Source organism: Pseudorca crassidens, chromosome 13 (assembly GCF_039906515.1).
Source record: "Pseudorca crassidens isolate mPseCra1 chromosome 13, mPseCra1.hap1, whole genome shotgun sequence".
Lineage (NCBI taxonomy): Eukaryota > Metazoa > Chordata > Mammalia > Artiodactyla > Delphinidae > Pseudorca > Pseudorca crassidens.
The window spans coordinates 9,216,402-9,234,837 of record NC_090308.1 but is presented as its reverse complement, the minus strand read 5'-3'; the positions used below and the strand labels follow the sequence as shown (position 1 = coordinate 9,234,837).

The following is an 18,436-nucleotide window of genomic DNA, read 5'->3' as shown; positions in this document are numbered from 1 at the left end:
CCGGAGCTGTGCTTTTGCTTTAAGCTGCTTTCAGTTTGAAACCTTATGGGATGGAAAACTTGGGGCCACAGACAAGCTAGGGACATTTTGAGCTCCTTCCTCCGCCGCCCGCCATGGCTTCTTTCCACGTCTTCTCTCCTGGACTGCTGCCCACCCTCTCTCTGCATATGAGGACTCGAGTAAGCCCAGGTGCTCTGACCCATAAGGTGACCACACGCCCACCTCTAAGCAGGAGCCGTCCCGTCTGTGAGCCCGAGCCTGCTGAGAACAGCACCTCCTAGCCCGGGTCTCAGGATAGCACTTTTCTTCCTGGCTCCTCAAAAAAAGCAGTGCTTTGTCCCTGAGACATTCCTTGGCAATCTGAAATAAAGTCATGCCGTGCTTTTGATCAGTTTCTGTTTACCTCCACTGTTCACTTCTCCCCCTCCCCCACACCCCCAGTGTGACGGTAAACATTTTTCTAAGACTGTACTTTCAGAATTGGGTTCATCTTGGCTTATATCACAATAGTAATCAATGGCAAGCCAGAAACACGTGACTCGTTAAGCATATTTTTTTTTACTTTTCTGAGTTGATACTCAGAAAAGAAAATATTAAATAAATAAAAAACAAATTTATGTCCTATATGATTGTAGAGATTTACAAAGAGATAAATCTAAACAATAAACGTTTTAATTTTACCTACCTAGAGATAATAGTTGTTAACCAAAAGATTTCCATCCTTTTTCCAATTAGATATATCTATATCTACACACAATTTTTAAAAATTAATTAATTTCTGGCTGTGTTGGCTCTTTGTTGCTGCGCGTGGGCTTTCTCTGGTTGCGGTGAGGGGGGGCTACTGTTTGTTGCGGTGCGCGGGCTTCTCATTGCGGTGGCTTCTCTTGTTGCGGAGCACGGGCTCTAGACGCGCGGGCTCAGTAGTTGTGGCTCGCAGGCTGTAGAGCGCAGGCTCAGTAGTTGTGGCGCACGGGCTTCGTTGCTCTGCGGCATGTGGGATCTTCCGGAGCAGGGCTCGAACCCATGTCCCCTGCATTGGCAAGCAGACTCTCAACCACTGCACCACCAGGGAAGTCCTCTATACACAATTTTTCATTTTTTTTTTTTTTTTTTTTTTACAGAATTAGTGTCCGTTTTGTTTGGTCATTTGTGTTTCATCTAATGTCTCTGAATTAACTGTTGTTGTAAAACATGACTTGTTAATGGCTGCAGGTATTATTTAATCTAGCTTATTCCCCTGCTTTGGGATTTTTTTTTGTTAGATTTTGCCCACAAAGTCTTTTAAAAATTTGGTCCTAATAATAGTAGTGTATTTTAAACCACTTAAAAATGATTGATCAGAGTTTATATCAGATTTAACTCCTCCAGGATGTTAGATTAAAATTTTCATTCAAACAGTGCTTCTCCAGAGAATCTACATTAAGAAGCCCAGGTTATTAGAGAATCACAAGAGAAACTCAGTAGCGCCTCTGAATCCCCAAAAGCCATGGATGTACTGAGACCCTAACTGTGACCTTGCTCTCAGTTGGCTGGGAATTTGCATCGAAGCAGCTGCGACTTCACTGAGATTGAGACTCTGCCCTCCTTGGTCTTTACAGCTGGTCTAATGGTGAAAAAGTCAGCCTCGGATGTGTCCATCTCCTCTGGCACCCACGGGCAGTATTCGATTTTGCAGACCGCAAAACTTCTGCCAGGAGCACCTCAGCAAGCAGTGAGTTCTCCTGTATTCAGATCATAGTGAAATGGGTCAGCATTTCAAACCCAAGAGATTTGCCCCGTGGTTCATCCTCAGCCCCTAACATTATGCGGGATCACCTCTTTTCAGTGAATATATACATGTCTGTCTCTTTAACCCTCTGCCTGTCCACCATTCATCCCCAAACCCCATAACTTGGTACCAGGCCCTTTATAGGGTTTTTAAATGGTCGTACAGAGCATGAGAGAGAAAATCACGTTTGATGAAAACTCCCAAGTGCCCCTTCAGGGAGGGAATGTTGGTTTCCAGACCCACCTGCTTCTCTCCCCTCCGATGCTTGCCTATGACCTTGGTGTATAGAGCAGGGGCTGACAGAAGGGGAAATAAGAGAAGTTCAGATCAGTTGTCTTGAGAGAAGAGGCTAAAAAGAGATCTAATGGGGCCTAAATAACGCAGTAGGGACATTACTAATCATAACAGTCATGTAGGGTTCTGGATGGCTGTGAGACCTAAAGAAGACGGTAGGTGAAGGTCAATGGACTAGAGGTGAGGGAGGGGGGAGGTGCAGCAGGGGGCTGGGTGGAAGCTAACGTGTCCCAGGAGAGTGTGTAGAGCTGGGCCAGCCTATGGTCACGGTCACTGCAGGAGTAGGCGGTTGACTTCACCTCAGTGGTTTGTAGTAATGAAAGCAGGTTCTCAAAGGCGACCCAGAGGTCACAGTTAAGAGGCGGCAGAAAAGCGAAGAGGTAGAAAGAGCACTTTTGAGAAAACATCTGGAAAAGTGTTTTAATGACTCCGCTGGACCATGGAAGGAGTAGCTTCTGACTGTGTTTTCTGGCTTTTACCTGATTATTGAAATAAAGATAGAGGATGGTTTGTTCACGTTGCAAAATCCTGGAATCGTCCAGTTTAGGAGACGAGGGTCGTCTAAACTTTATTGTGTTCCCCCCACGCTTGATATGTGAGTGCTGGGCGGGGGGAAGAGGCTTGAGGGATGCGGTTTGGGTTGAAGTTGTGTTTTGATCACCGTCTGAAGGAGCTCTGTCAACTTCACGCTCCTGTACAGATGGGTAGGCAGAGAACTCACCAGGTGAGGCTGTTTCCTACCTGTGCTAATACGCTTTTTTTCCTGATTTTGTCCTCAAGCCTAAAGCTAGGACTGGGATAAGTAAGCCTTATAACGTCAAGCAGATCAAAACTACCAACGCTCAGGAGGCGGAAGCAGCAATCCGATGTCTCCTGGAAGCCAGAGGAGGTGGGTGTTCCCCTGGGGCTCTCCTGCCAATTCTGCTTTTCTATTCATCTTCCTACTAAAAGGGGCCTAGAAGAGAAAAACACTCTTTTTTCTGGAGGCAGTATTCAGCGAAAGTACCCTTGAGCAACATTTTATAAAATTCAGCTACTAAGACTTATTGTCCATTTAAAACTATATATTTAAAATTCAGTAAGTATGTAAAAATAATCCCAATATTATTAGGCAGCATTTAAGGGAGAGACTGAAATAAACAAGGAGAGACTGAAATAAACAAAAACGAGTTTTAGAAGAGGTTGGTGCCCCAGGCACTAACTCATTCTGCTGGCTCTGTAACTAGAGATAGGTAGGTAGGCGTCCTCTTTCAGGCAAAACATCTGTTTTTTTAAATCGCCAGCAATTGTAGATTCTCTCAGGCAGGGACACTGTCAGGCAGGGACCTCTTCGTTGCCGTACTGCCTATTAATTTTTTGTTGCTGTTACTTCACCTAACCCATGTTAACCGTGTTTTAACTTGGAATCTCCTCTGTGCATTCAAAATCACTGGTTATTAACATATTTTGGTTTTTCGTTGCGATTTTATTCTAGAATCTCTTTTGCAGAGGGAAAATTATGCCCTCTGAAAAGCCAGGTGCAGTTACAGTTGCCTGATTTGCTTATAGCGCAGGTACTTAGTTTATCTGGAATTCCCAAACAACATTTAAGGAGGGCATGGACTAAGAGATTGAGAAACACTGTTGTAGGATAACACCGTGGTTTCTTTTTTATTAAAAACAATAACTCAAATTGTATGGATGTAACAACCCAAGTGTCCATCAACTGATGAATGGATAAAATGGGGTCTATCCATACCATGGAATATTATTCAGCCATTAAAAGAATGAAGTACTAACACATGCTGTATCATGGGTGAATCATGAAAATAGTGTGCTAAGCGAAAGAAACCAAACACAAAAGGCCACGTATTGTGTGATTCCATTTATGTTCAGTGTCCAGAGTAGTCAGGTCTAGACAGAGAGAAAGTTATAGTGGTTTCCAGAGGCTGGAGAGAGGAGGGTGTGGGGAGTGACTGCTATGGGAATGTGCGGGGTTTCTTTCTGGGGTGATGGAAGATACTCCGCTGATTAGATAGTGGTGATAGTTGTACAACTTTGTGACTACACTAACAACCACCAAATTATATCCTTAAAAAGCATAGATTTTACGGTATGTGAATTATATTGTAGTAAAGGTTTTTTGTTTTTTGTTTTAAAGTCTATAGATGCAGAGGTTTGAGGTTTGAAATCTACCCAGGGTCCCAGCTTAACATTTTCGTGGTCATGGGCCCTGCTGAGATTTTGAGTTTTGCATCATCTACCCTGAGAAACACAGGGACACGTTAAACTTTGCACGTGATGTCAGGGCCTCACTGCTCCTCCCCTCCACAGACCCTACATCACCATCCCTGTTGAGAAGGTGGGAATGAGAAGCTGGGGGCCAAACCTAGCTGGTTGGTCCTGACAACCTTGAAAGATTTATTTTTAGATAGCAAAGAAATACATTGCATTAGTAAATTATCCTTAGAATAAGGATAATTCGATGCCTTGTCCTTTACACTTTAGCTGTGCAATTGTATGTTTCAGGCGCCCCAGGAGAAGCCCTAAATGCCACAGCCTTGACGGACCAGGGATCTTCCAAACCAGAGCCCACAGCGGGGGTGGCCCCACTCCTGCCCCGTCGGCCCGCACCCAGAGTTCCTGCCATCAAGAAGCCAACCTTGAGGAGGACAGGAAAGGTAAGAACCTGGTTGCACAAGCCTGTTGCTCCTGGGTTGCTCAAATGTCTTGTTAGATAAGAATTCCGTCTCCGATGGGTCTGGTCTCTTTACACATGTTCACGAGTCCCAGACACAGCCCCATCCTTGAGGAAAATGCCCAGCAGTCGCTTTCTTCTTCGCATTCCTGCTGCTTCTTGGCTCAAGCTGAGCAGAAACATTGGGAATTTCTCACCAAGACAGGAAGAGCTTGGCGGTATCACGCCGCCCAAATGTTCCATTTCAGTTCCCAAACCGAACCACCATGGGGTGCTTTATTCCAGGTGTCCCAGTGATTCCCATTTGTGTGTGGTCTGTGTCCTATGCCCACGGTTTGACTTGTACAGACTTTTATTTGCATTAGAAAAACAATCACCGGTTCCTGGATTGGCCATGTTGACAAGCGCTTGTGCGGCCCCGCACCCTGGAGGCTCGACAGCTTTTCTTGCCACTTTTCTTGCAGATTGTTTTTTGCTCTCGCTCTCAAGCTTCTCAGCCTTGCTTGCTGCTTCAAAGACATGAGTTTGTCAGGACAGTAGCAGCCCAAAGACTGGCACCTCTAGAGGCATCTGGATCTTCCGTGTGAGCTCAGTGTGCTAGTCACGGACACCCGGTAATCCCTCGGCTGGTCATTACAGAATGGCTGCTTTTCCACCTGTACAAAGCATGAGCGTGGTTTGGGCGTGTGGTTCTTACAGAGCCTGCTCTGTGTTTTTTGGGTTGCTCGCTGTCCCACGTCTGCACATGCATCTGCCTATTTTCCACGCCTCCTTACACAACACACCTCTTTCCTCCTCTTCTCTATTCTCGGTTTGTCTTCAAAGCCAGGGGTAGAAACGGATTCAGTTTCCCCACCCACTGCCCAGGAGCTGCAGTTAAAGGCCATCGGAGAAAGGGTTGTTTCTGCAGCTAGTTTTCTAAAGAACCAGCGGAAATACTGAAATGCGGATGCTTAAGCTACCGACAGCCGTGTGTGTACAAAAGCTTCCTCTGGCCTCGTGCAGTTGTTTTCTTTGTGATCCTTTTGAATCAGAACCAAGGAAGTGAAGTTCCTGTATGAAATTTTCCATTCTTCTATATTTAAATATCAAAGATTCAAGGAGCAAGTGTACCCATTAGTCCTTCTGTTAGCTTAATGCCGTGACAGAAGCTACTTCATCTTAGTGTGGTACAGACTGAATTATCAAAGCTGCGGCCTCGAAGAAAAGTTTTCAGAGGTTCGCTGTTAATAAAGGAAGAGCATCACCCCGTTTCCTAGGTAACAGAAACTTGTTTCAGATTGTTCACGGTGGCCCTGGTTTGAAAGCTCCCACTCATATTTCATCGGACCTGCTGGTCCTCCTTGATACGTGTGTTTCTCCCATGCTCCTTCCTGCCTGGTCACACTCGCGCATCCCAGACATTCTCAAATCCCGAATTTGCTAGAATGTCCGCTTGTCCCCTCCTCTGTTCGCCTGTGGACAGCGTCTGTGTGCTCTGATTCCCAGCTCCCGGGGGCGGGCTGCTTATTGACGCTCTTTGTCGTGCCTTTTCTTAGCCCGCGTCACCAGAAGAACAGTTTGGGCATCAAGCTGTCCATTTTACAATCGGGCCCCCGGAGACGAACCTTGACACCCCTCCTCTAGCAACAGTCCCTCCCGTTCCCAAACCGAGAACACTTCAGCCCGGGAAAGGTGCCGCTGCCTCCGGGAAGCCAGCGCCAGATGAGGCCCCGACCGCGGCCGCCCCGCCCCCTCCGGAGGCCCCGCCCCTCGTGCCCCAGGTGCCCCCGCGGAGGAAGAAGTCGGCGCCGGCGGCCTTGCACCTGCAGGTGCTGCAGAGCAACTGCCAGCTTCTCCAGGGGCGCCCCTGCAGCAGCCCCAGCAGCGACTGTCCGCCCGCACCCCTGCCTGCTGGGGGCGCGCTCTTCCCCCAGCCGGCTTTCCTTGGCCCTTCATCACTTGCAAGCCCTGAGGCTGATGGCACCAAGGACACGAAGTCGGAGGCCACGCCCCTCCTCGGTGATTATCAGGACCCCTTCTGGAGCCTTCTCCACCACCGTAACCTGTTGAATAACTCCTGGCTTCCCAAGAGCCCTGACCCCCTGGACTCGGGGAACAGGAACCTCGGAAGAGCACACGCAGCCCCCCAGCAAGTCAGTGCCTCACCTGCCCAGGAGCCGCCACTGGAGCACAGAGAAAAAGACTTCGGTCACTGGGTGACAACCAGTGACAAGGACAAGAGGACGGTGCTGCAGGTGTTTGACCCACTGGCGAAATCATGACTGGGAAACTCCGACAGCAGCTCTCCCACAGGATGTGTGCCTTCTCCCCCTGGCCTCACCTTAACAGGGGAAAGCCCATTGGTCTCAACTCCCCAGTTGAAAGAGACATCTAGTTAAAGGCACACTGAAAAAACATTGATACTCTTGTGTAGTTTACAAAAATTGCGTCTCTTATTCAGTCAGATTATTATTCAGTCACCAAAATATGTTTTATTCCAGACTTGTGCATGTTAAGTTTCCTCTCAGGGTGTGAGAAACCTCCGGGTAGATTCAGTATGCGGATTTTAGGAAAGAGAATCTAGCCGATAATGCTCAAGAGGTTCCCTCCCATTGAATTTTAAACGGTTGTTCAAGTTATGTTTGTATGTGGTGAGTTTGTTTTTAAATATTGTTTGTATTTTACAGACTTGGAATAACTTTTTGGTGACCCACCTGAAGGTTGATGCATAATGTAAGGATTCCACTAAAAGGTGGTTGGGACCACTAAGAGCTGTACCTGGCCGCTGACACCAGGTTAAAAAAGATATCAGAGTAGGAAGCAGCAAATAGGTCAACCAAAAGGTTAGACTGTACATCCCTGGGGGCCCTTGTGTTTATTTATGTACGTGTATATTAGCCGTGATTATGTGTGCGTCCCGGGGGAGATGGTGTCATTCCCTGCTGTGGTTCCGGAGCGTATACCATTAGCTTCACCTGAGCTCCAACTGCCTAAGTCTCCTGTACCATGTCTTAGACTTTGCATGTCCCGTAAATTGCTACAGTCCTGAGCTCTGGTGTGCTACCAGTTTTCACACACTGTCTGTTCCCTATTAAATAAAACCTCATGGCTTTCTTTTTCTCCTTATATTCCATATTCAGAAAAAGCATAAAATGTGAAAACTCATACGGGTACATACAAGTACTGATTTTCATTATTATAATTTGAAGAATATCTGTTTTAGTCTGGTCTACCTAGCTGTGGCTTCAGGAAGGAAAGTTACCACATGTCCCCATATATAAGAAACCTCAGGCTATTCTGAGTTAGCTTATCTACAGTTTTATTAGGTTTTGTTTTCCTGTACATTTCCAACACCACTTCTTACCTATTCAGTCTTTAAAAAAGACATCACCATACTGCTTTACATTTTTAAAAGAATGTTATAAGGCCTAGAACTCATTTGGAGCAGATATCATAATTTTGCTGATAAGAAATTTACTGGCAAAATCTCAGTGTGCCACTTACTATGTTTAGGAGTCTTTCATGTCATAGAATCATACAGCAATGGTTCTGTGTTATCCCTAATGTGACCGGCGAACTCCTGTACTCAAAGCTAATGGTTAGGATGGCAGGCTCCTTTTACTGATCAGACCTCTGGGATTTCAGAATTAACTCTCATTGCCACTATCAAGATACATTACAGGTTATACAAAAACAAAACTGTATCTCACTTCATCTGAAAACTAATAAAAGAAAAAGATATTAGTGACCCATAGAGATAAATAGATAATACGAGTAGTTAACCAGTAGTAAAAGATGGTGTTTTTAGCCTTAGCTGATTAGGACACCTTCTCTAGCACTTACATGCTTTATATCATTTTTACCTCTCTGAGAAATGCAAGAAGTAAACAGCGTGATCCTTGAAAGCGTTAGGAGGAGAAAGGAAGCAAGATGGGTAAGAGGCTCTGGAAAGGTAAATCATTTACCAGGATTCGCGTCACTTCTAAAGGGCATAGTTGGGAATGGAATCGAAGATTTCTTAATTTAAACACTCTTTTCTCCATAACCTCTTTTCCTACTAAAAAGGAGGTGAATTTGAAGGCATATCTATGTAACAGTGAGTCAGAAAAGCAGGGGGAAAGTAAGCACCACAAAAGTTGCTTCCAGTGCTTAATTTTCAGGTTTCTTCTTTGTTCTAGATAGCGAATAGCCAATAAATGGTACACAGAACAGAATTTCATTTAAGATAGCTGTTCATCACACAAATAGTTCTTAAGAATCTGACAGTAAGTATTAACACACAGAACTGTATTGAGGCAGGTCACAGGAAAAATTACAAGTAGTTTAACATTAAGAAATGAATATTATTTGCTCACGGCTGTTGAGGTTTAATGAATAACAGAGACTGGATTTTGAGTTGATAATATGTAAGGTTCTTGTACTAACATTCACTTTTTTAAAAAAAAAAAGGACAATTGGAATTGCCTTATTTTTTTAAATCAGTGCTTAACAGTGGGTATCTTTCCTAGGTTAGCAGTAGAGTTGGTTGAATAATCTCGACAATGAGCAGCTGCTATCCTGGGGATTTCATTCCGTGGTTTTTATTTTTAATCTTTCTCTGATGTTCCCACACCAGCCTTTTTATTGTGACCTTGCAGTTTATTTCATTACTGAAATAAGGTGTTACAGTTCACCACAGTATTTTAGGCACAGACTTTACAATTCGGCATTGTCTCCCTGACCCCAATTAGATTCTCTTTTTACAGTATAATCTTCCTGGACTTCTTGCCAATTTAAAAATATTTGTTCCAGTAAATTATTGAAACAAGGACATCTGCCCAAGAAAGTCCTGTAAAAGTTTAAAGGTGTTGAAGTTCACGACACTTAAAATTCTCCTGACCCGTGTATAAGCGAGGTAATGTATTAAAACATTTGCTTTATAATGAAGTAATTCTATTAGAAAGGACTGCAGAAATTACTTATTGGATCTTACTGGATGACTAGCAATGAATAAAAACCCTTATGTTTATTTGAAGTGATAATTTGTACTGAAATTGTAAAAAAAAACATTAAATGTTTTATCTTTTTTTTTAATGTGGCTTATTTCTTTTCAGATATGAAGAGAACCTTGGGATATCTTCCTTGGCTAGCCTTTTATTCTGGATGAAATGCGATTACTAGTTATTCCTCTGAGTTTTTGGTTTTGTTTCTTTTTTCAACCATCCAATTAAGTTGAAGCAACATAAAAGTAATAATTTGGTTCAGAATTTATGAGTTGAAGGCTGCTAGCAGGGACCACAGCCATAACATATATAATAACTTTATGCTATAATGTTGAGAGATGCTGGGATTCATTTTCTATAGGATCTTATAGCAAACTTAGATTGCTGGGGTGGCTTGAGTACATTACTTCATAGAAGACTGAAGAAAGGAGTAAACAATCTTCCAGTTCTGTCTAGGTTTGTTCTTAGCTAATTAATAGACAAAATTTAGGTCATAAATGTTCTCTGATGCCTTTCAGGAATAAGAATATACTGACAGTCTCCACATCATAAAGATGCCCAGTCCTTCCTGACCAGTAAGGACTATATTGAATTCATTTAATCTGAGTGCCTGGGACTTGGATGGAGAAGAAGGAAAGGGCTGGTTACGGTACCTTGCTTTCCCAAGGTCATGGATTGAAACTCATTCTCATACAGGGCAAACTGTTTGCAGTTATATAATCAGCTCTATCTCGATGAGGTAGGAGAGTACAAATGAGAGAGTGATTACTTGTGAACAGAGGGCCAGGGGAGATTTGAGAGAAGAGGATTAAGAATATGACATGTAGCAAAGTGGATTTATGTACATGGAAAGAATGAGCCGATGGGAAAGAATTTCAGAGGAATGGTGTCCGTACAGGGGATGCAGCCTGTCACGGAGGGTCAGAGTCCAGAGGGCGGTCCAACATCCTCCTCAGTGATAGTTATACTATACCATTTATTAAATAACAAACCATTGCTCTCTCTTTCTTAATTGGGTTTCTCTAGGTGTTAGCCAGTTTTTATTGACATTTTCAAATAACAGCATTGGTATTTGTATATCCTTTATATTGTTTATTTTTATTTTGTTATGTCGGTTTTTAAAACATTTTTCATTAACTTCAACTTATCTTTAATTTGCATCCTTTTCTACTTTTTGTTTAGTTTTGTTATTTTCCTAATTTCTTAATTAAAGCTAGCACCAGGTTTCATTATTTTTAGTCTTGCTTAACAATAAAGACATTTAAAGTTATATATTTTCCCCTGATTGTAACTTTAACTGCACCCTACACATATTAGCATGAAATAGTCTTTTTCATTAATCTCTAGACTGTAATTTGCTTTTAGTTTCTCTTTGATTCAACGGAGACTGTGCAATTTTCCGATAGTTAAGAGTTTGTTTGGCATTTTAAAATTGTTTCCTCCTAATTTTATTGGATTATGACCTGAGAATATGGCCTAGATAAACATCTGCTTTCTAAAATTTATTGAGGTTTGTTCCATGGTCAAGTGCAGGATTGAGTTTTCTAGTGATTTCATCAATACAAAATAAAAATGTTTTTTAGTTGTAGGGTAAAGAAGTGTGTGGTGTGTGACATACAACGTGTTCGTTCCACTGTCCCCCAATGGAACAGGTCTTTCTGGAAGGCACTTCTGTCAGGGGATGGGTGCAGGCTCTAGTTCTAACTCTAATACAGTGGCCTCCCATTGTTCTTACTGAGAATCCTTACTTAGATTTTGTTGAATAAAAGGCTTCTCAATTTGTTGTAAGTCTTTTGATCAATCTTTAGACATCTGAATGATTGCCTTTGCTACCCTTGACTAGTTTAATAGATCTCTTTCTCTGGGGGAGAGGTTTCCTTAGCTGCTCACACTGCCATTACAGTCTCTGCTTCCTGGGCTCTCTGTTCTTGTGCCACTGGTCTACCTGTCAATCTCTGTGTCAATATCATGTTGTATTATTTCTTAGATATCTGGTAAAACAAGCCCTTCTATTCTTGATCCTTAGCATTCTCATATAAAAATTTTGGAATCAAGTCCTATTTAAAAACTAAAACCTATTGGAATTTTTTACTGGGACTTCACGAAATAGAATGGACATCTTTACAGTATTGACCCTTCAATCTAAGAACATGGTATATTTCTCCACTTAAGTATTTCATTAATGTTTCTCAAAGTTTTTAACTTATAAAATTTTTCAAACATACATGAAATCAGAGTGAATAATTTGAACTCTCATATATCCATCACCAGGATTTAATAGTAATTTAACATTTTGCTATATTTGGTTTATTTTTTTCCTTTGCTGAAATTTTTTTTAAAATTCTGCTATCGTGATATTTGACTCCTAAATACTTTCTTATCTCTAAATAACATTTTCTTTTATAACCTTAATACCATGGTTTTATCTAACAGTTAACAATAATTCTTACTTTAAAATTCATTTGCTATTTTTTGCTAGTATACTTAAATATAAAAGTTTGTGTATTGACTGCATCAAACAACCTTGCTTTTATATAAACTGTCATAAAAATCTAACAATTTACTGTATTTCAATATACCACCAATTATGAGATACACATTTACATGCTATTTTTTAAAATTTTTATTGGAGTATAGTTGTTTTACAATGTTGTGTTAGTTTCTGCTGTATAGTAAAGTGAATGAGTTATACATATATCCATTCTTTTTTTGGATTGTTTTGCCACATAGGTCTTAAGAAAGTGCTATGGTCTGAATGTTTGTTTCCTCCCAAAACTCATATGCTGAAAACTTAACCCCTAAAGATGATAGTATTAGGAGGTAGAGCCTTTGGAATGTTCTAAGTCATGAGGATAGAGCCCTAACGAGTGGGATTAGTGTTCCTATTAAAAGAGACCCCATGAGATCCCTCACCCCTTTCACCATGTGAGGACACAGTGAGGTCCCAGCTGTGAAACAGGAGGAGGGCCCTCACCAGAACGTGACGATGCTGCTGTCTTGTTGGACCTCCAGCCTCCAGAACTGTGAGAAATAAATGTTTGTTGTTTGTAAGCCACCCAGTCTGTGATGGTTTGTTACAGCAGCCTGAACAGACTAAGCCAGAAGGCTTCCAACTTAATTATGACTCATCTGTTGTGAGATGTAGCCCACCCACAGAGATGTTAAATGTATTTAATGTATCTTTAAATGGATAAAATATGGTGTATGTGGATTCTTTGGATGTTCTTTGTAGACAGTTACCTGCAAATAATGAGTTTTGTTTCTTCCTTTCCCATCCTTGTAACTTTTATGTCTTTTTCTCGCCTTACAGAGCTGGCTAGGACATTTAGTACAACGTTAAATAAAGACATTGGTAATAGGCGTTCTTGTGTTACTCTTCTTCTCTAAGGGAAAATGTTACTATTTTTGCCATTAAGTATGATGTTTATCGTTTTTTGTTCTTTAGACACCCTTTACTATATTAAGGAAGTTCTCTTTCTGGATTACTAAATTTATCTTTTTCATGAATGGTGGTTAAATTTTATCAAAGACATTTTCTACGTGTACTGAAATGATTGATTTTTTTTCTCCTTTTGTTTGTTAGTATGGCAAATTACACTGACCAATTCTCCAATGCTCAACAACCTTGCATTCTTGGTATAAATCCACCTTGGACAGATTACCTTTTAAAATATTGCTGCACTTAGTTTGTCAATATTTTTGTTTAGGATTTTTGCAACTATATTATTGAGATTGGCCTGTAACTTTTTTTTTCTGCTGACTTTGTATGGTTTAGGTATCAAAGTTACACTAACCTCAAGAGTTGGGGAGTACACTCTTTTCTATTAACTGAAAGAATATGATAACATTGAAATTATTTCCTCCTTAAATTTTTGGTAGAGTTCACCAGGAAAGTAAACTGTGTCTATAGTTTTTATTTTGAACCTCTTGGTGCCCTCATGCTTCAGATGGTCTCTTATAAACAGCATATAACTGAGTGTTGTTTTATTATCTAGCCTGGCATATTTATCTTCTAACTAGGGTATTTAGTCCATTACATTTAATGTAATAATTGCTATATTTGGGCTTAAATTTAACATCCAATTTTACGCTTTCTCTTTTTACTATCTGTTTCTTGTTTCTTTTCCCGTCTTTTCATGCCTTCTTTTGAATTTTTGTCATTCTTCTTTTTGTCCTCTCCTAATTTGGAAGTCATTATACCCTATTTTTGTTGGTTACATTTTTATTGGTTATTTTAGAAATTACAACATGTATTATTAACATTATACTTTCAGAATTTAATCATTATTTTTACCTTCCTCCTGAATAATGTGATGACTTTGGAAAACTTTAACTCCATTTATACCATCCCAACTGTAGTTACTGTATATTTTAATTTTACATATTTTAACACCTACTCAAGACATTATTATTGTTTTATACAATCAGTGTTCATTTATTTTATCCAAATAGTTGCCTCTTTTTTCACTCTACATTTCTTGAATCTCAGCATCTCTGGCTAGATCATTCATTTACCTTCTACCTGAAGTACATCCCTTAACATTTCCATTAATGAAGGTCTGCTGGTGGTACAATTTTAATTTATATAAAATATCTATTTTGTTTTAATATTTTAAATGACTTATTTTTTTACTGAATGTATTATTCTAACGTGGGAGTGGTTTTTGGCAATACTGCAGGTGGTGTTCTAGCTTCCATTGACTGATGACTTCTCAACAGTAGCAATCTTAACTGTTATTCCTTTACACTTTTTTTACTCTGACTACTTTTAAGGTTTTCCTCTTGTGTTGGCTTTTCTGCCGTTTCACTGTGCTGTGTATAGATGTGAATTTATTTTTATTTGCTCTGCTTTGAATTAGTTGAACTTTTTGAATCTGTGGATTTGTGCCTTTCATCAGTTCTGGAAACTTTAACCATTATCTCTTCAAATATTGCCTCTGGGACATGCTTTTTTCTTCTCCTTTTGGTACTCAAATGAAACATAGAATTTGTTATCATCTTACTTGACAACATCCTTAGTCTTCTGTATTTTCCATCTTTTTTGTCTCTCTGTGCTGCATTCTGGATAAATTTTTCTGACCTCTCTTCCAGTTCACTAATTATCTTTGGTTGTAGCTAATCTAATTTCAGCCTTCTTTTGAGAAGCTATTTTTGGCACTTTCTAAAATCTAAGTCACTGAATATTTTCTTATTTCTGAAGATATTTCAACCTTGTATTCTTTTTTTTATTTTTATAAATTTATTTATTTATTTATTTTTGGCTGTGTTGGGTCTTCATTGCTGCGTGCAGGCTTTCTCTAGTTGCAGCGAGCAGGGGCTATTCTTCATTGTGGTGCATGGGCTTCTCATTGCGGTGGCTTCTCTTGTGGCGGAGCACAGGCTCTAGGCACATGGGCTTCAGTAGCTGTGGCTCGCAGACTCTAGAGCGCAGGCTCAGTAGTTGTGGCGCACAGGCTTAGTTGCTCCGCGGCATGTGGGATCTTCCAAGACCAGGGCTCAAACTCGTGTCCCTTGCATTGGCAGGCAGATTCTTAACCACTGTGCCACCAGGGAAGTCCCTTTTCGTCAGTTTTTAAAGTTAATGTGTGAAACTTTCTGTGACTATATTGCAATGCACATGCATAGGTTTTAAAATAAAACCTGGGTTTAACCTTAACTCTCACTAGCTTTGAGACTTTGGGCCAGTTTTATGAATTTTTTTTTAATGCTTGGTTTTTCTATCTCTGAAATATGGCTAATAAAGCTACCTTGTATTCTTCTATAAAGCAACACTTGGTGTGTAAGTACTCAAAATGTGTTCACTGAATTACAGTTCTGTTTTATCATTAGGATGAGGAACCAATTAGGAGGGTATTACAGTCCAGGCCAAATGTGAAAATCTGAACTGGAGTCTGAGCAGTAGAAATGGAAAAGCATTCTGGGACCTTTGGAGTAGAGTGGACAGCATTTGGTAATTAATCATATGTGGGGAGGAGAAGTCAAAACTACTGAAAAAGGTCCTGCTTGAGTGAAATGTAATGAATTACCTGAAATAGAGGAGAAATGGACTTGAGGGAGAATAAACAGATACAATTCTTAGAAGCTATCAATGTGTTAAATTTTTTTAATTAAAATTTTAAAAATTTAGCTTTATTGATGTATATAAAACTAAGATATTTAAAGTGTACATTGTGATGATTTGATATATGTATATATTGTGGAAGAATACTTCCCATCTAGTTAACTAACACATCAATCACCTCACACATTTTTTTCTTTTTTTGATAAGAACATTTAAGTTTTATACTCTGCTAATTTCAGTTATACAATAGAATATAGTGTTATCAACAATAGCCACCATTTCACCATGTTTTACATTAGATCCTCAGACCTTATTCAACTTTAAAGTTTTTGTACCCTTTTATGAACCTCTCCCCACTTCCCATCCCGCCCCTCACCGAGGCCCTGGCAACCACTCTTTCTGTTTCTATGTGTTTGACTTTTTTTTTTTTTTTCCAGATTCCACATGTAAGTGATACTGTGCAGTATTTGTCTTTCTCTGTCTGGCTTATTTCACTTAGCACAATGCTCTCAAGGTCCAACCATGTTGCAAATGGCAGGGCTTCCTTCTTTCTCATGGCTGAATAATATTCCACTGTATGTATATACTACACCTTCTTTATCCCTTCATCCATTGATGGACACTTAGGTTCCATACCTTGGTTATTGTGAATAATGTAGCAATGAACATGGGAGTGCAGATATCTGTTCAATATCCTGTTTGCATTTCCTTTGGATATATACCTAGAAGTGGGATTGCTGAATCATATGGTAGTTCTTTTTTTAATTTTTTGAGGAACTTCCATACTGTTTTCCATAGTGACTGCAACAATTTACATTCCCACCAACAGTGTGCAGTGTTCCCTTTTCTCTACATCCTTACCAACACTTGATATCCTTTGTCTTTTTGATGATTACCATTCTAACAGATGTATTGGGGTATCTCATTGTGGTTTTGATTTGCATTTCCCTGATGATTAGTGATGTTAAGCACTTTTTCATGTACCTGTTGGCCATTGTGTATCTTGTTTGGAAAAATATTCAGTTCCTCTGCCCATTTTTAAATCATATTGTTTGATGTTTGCTATTAAGTTGAATGAGTTCTTTATAGTTTTAAAATATTAACCCCTTATCAAATATAAGATTTGCAAATATTTTCTCCCATTCTGTAGGTTGCCTTTTCGTTTTGTTGATGGTTTCTTTTGCTGTGCAGAAGCTTTTTAGTTTGATGTAGTCCTACTTGTTTATTTTTGTTTTTGTTGCCTTTGTTTTTACGGTCAAATCTAAAAAATCATTGCCAAGACTGGTGTCAAGGGGCTTACCTTTGTTCCCTTCTAGGAGTTTTATGGTTTCAGGTCTTAAGTTCAAGTCTTTAATCCATTTTTAGTTGATTTTTATGTGTGGTGTAGCATAGTTGTCGTTTTATTCTTTTGCATGTGGCTGTCCAGTTTTCCCACCCTTTTCCCACTGTGTATTCTTGGCTCCTTTGTCATAAATTAATTGACCATATGTGCATGAGTTTGTTTCTGTGCTCTATATTCTGTTCCATTGATCTATTATCTGTTTTGATGCCAAACCATAGTGTTTTGATTACTATAGCTTTGAAATGTAGTTTGAAATCAGGAAGAGTGATGCCTCCAGCCTTTTCTTTTTCAAAGTTGCTATGGCTATTCAGGGTCTTTTGTGGTTCCATACAATTTTCTTCTGATGTCTGATCTTATTTATTCATTACTCTCAGAACATTGCATTTTTGACTGGACTCAAGACTTAGAGGTCAAAACTCTCAGAGACATCAGCCTCCATCTCTTGGCAGTCTGTTCCTGGCGTTTTGCTTTGGCTTCCTTCATTCCCTTGGCCAAAGGCATAGCGTATCCTGCAGCCTCTTTCTTATTTTCCTTAGTACACTGTTTCTTCAGAGCAATACACCAATGTGTGTGTTGCACAACATGTGGAGTAACAAGACACTGAATCTTGGGTGCTTTGGTCCCAGGTTTCTCACCTTCTTTGTTTAAGGGCTTTCTCTCAACATATGGGCAAACGCTATCCTCTTTAGAGAGACTGAAAAGTTTCTGGATTCCACCAACTCTTTTGGGCCTCAGGTGACAAGGCACAGTAGTATTAATGAGTCCAGGAATATCCTTCTCCCTATTTTTTTATGATGACCAAATTGAGAACACTCAGATTGACAACTGCAGTGCAACCCTGTACAGATCTGTGCTTTCTTTCTCCAGCCCTCCTTGATCTGTAATAGAAATGCCTCTTACTTAGTAGCAGGCCGACATGGCCATGGGTCAATGTATGATGGGGTTACATCCTGATAAATCCATCGTAAATTGAAAATATTATAATTTGAAAATGCATTTAAAACACGTAACCTGCTGAAAATCATAGCTTAGCCTAGCCTACCTTAAATGTGCTCACAACACTTACATTAGCCTACAGTTGGGCAAAATCATCTAACACAAAGCCTATGTTATAATAAAGTGTTGAATATCTCATGTAATTTATGGAATACTGAAAGTAAAAAACAGAATGATTGTATGGGTACAGAACGGTTTTAAGTGTATCAGTTGTTTACCCTTGTGATCATGTGGCTGATAAGAGAGTATCGTACCATAAATTGGTAGCCCAGGAAAAGATCAAAATTTGAAGTACGGTTTCTACCGAATGCACACCACTTTGCACCATCATAAA

At 40.2% G+C, this 18,436-nt stretch overlaps 1 protein-coding gene and 1 pseudogene across 5 annotated transcripts in view; one reads left to right on the top strand and one right to left on the bottom strand.

The window, feature by feature from the left end:
- The window catches only part of SYNJ2 (synaptojanin 2), a 100,288-nt gene extending 90,496 nt beyond the window's left edge, over positions 1-9,792 (top strand). For 3 of the 5 annotated variants that reach the window (XM_067701665.1, XM_067701666.1, XM_067701664.1), the window contains 4 exons: positions 1,599-1,711; positions 2,843-2,951; positions 4,571-4,722; positions 6,278-9,792. In XM_067701665.1, the coding sequence (XP_067557766.1) occupies positions 1,599-1,711; positions 2,843-2,951; positions 4,571-4,722; positions 6,278-7,003 (1,100 nt within the window). In that variant the 3' untranslated portion in view covers positions 7,004-9,792. Of the gene's footprint in view, positions 1-1,598; positions 1,712-2,842; positions 2,952-4,570; positions 4,723-5,203; positions 5,354-6,277 lie in introns of all 5 variants that reach the window. The other 2 variants (XM_067701668.1, XM_067701669.1) reach the window with 2 other exon arrangements.
- Positions 7,548-18,046, bottom strand: LOC137205113 (small ribosomal subunit protein eS6-like; annotated as a pseudogene).
- Between the last annotated feature and the right edge of the window lie 390 nt (positions 18,047-18,436).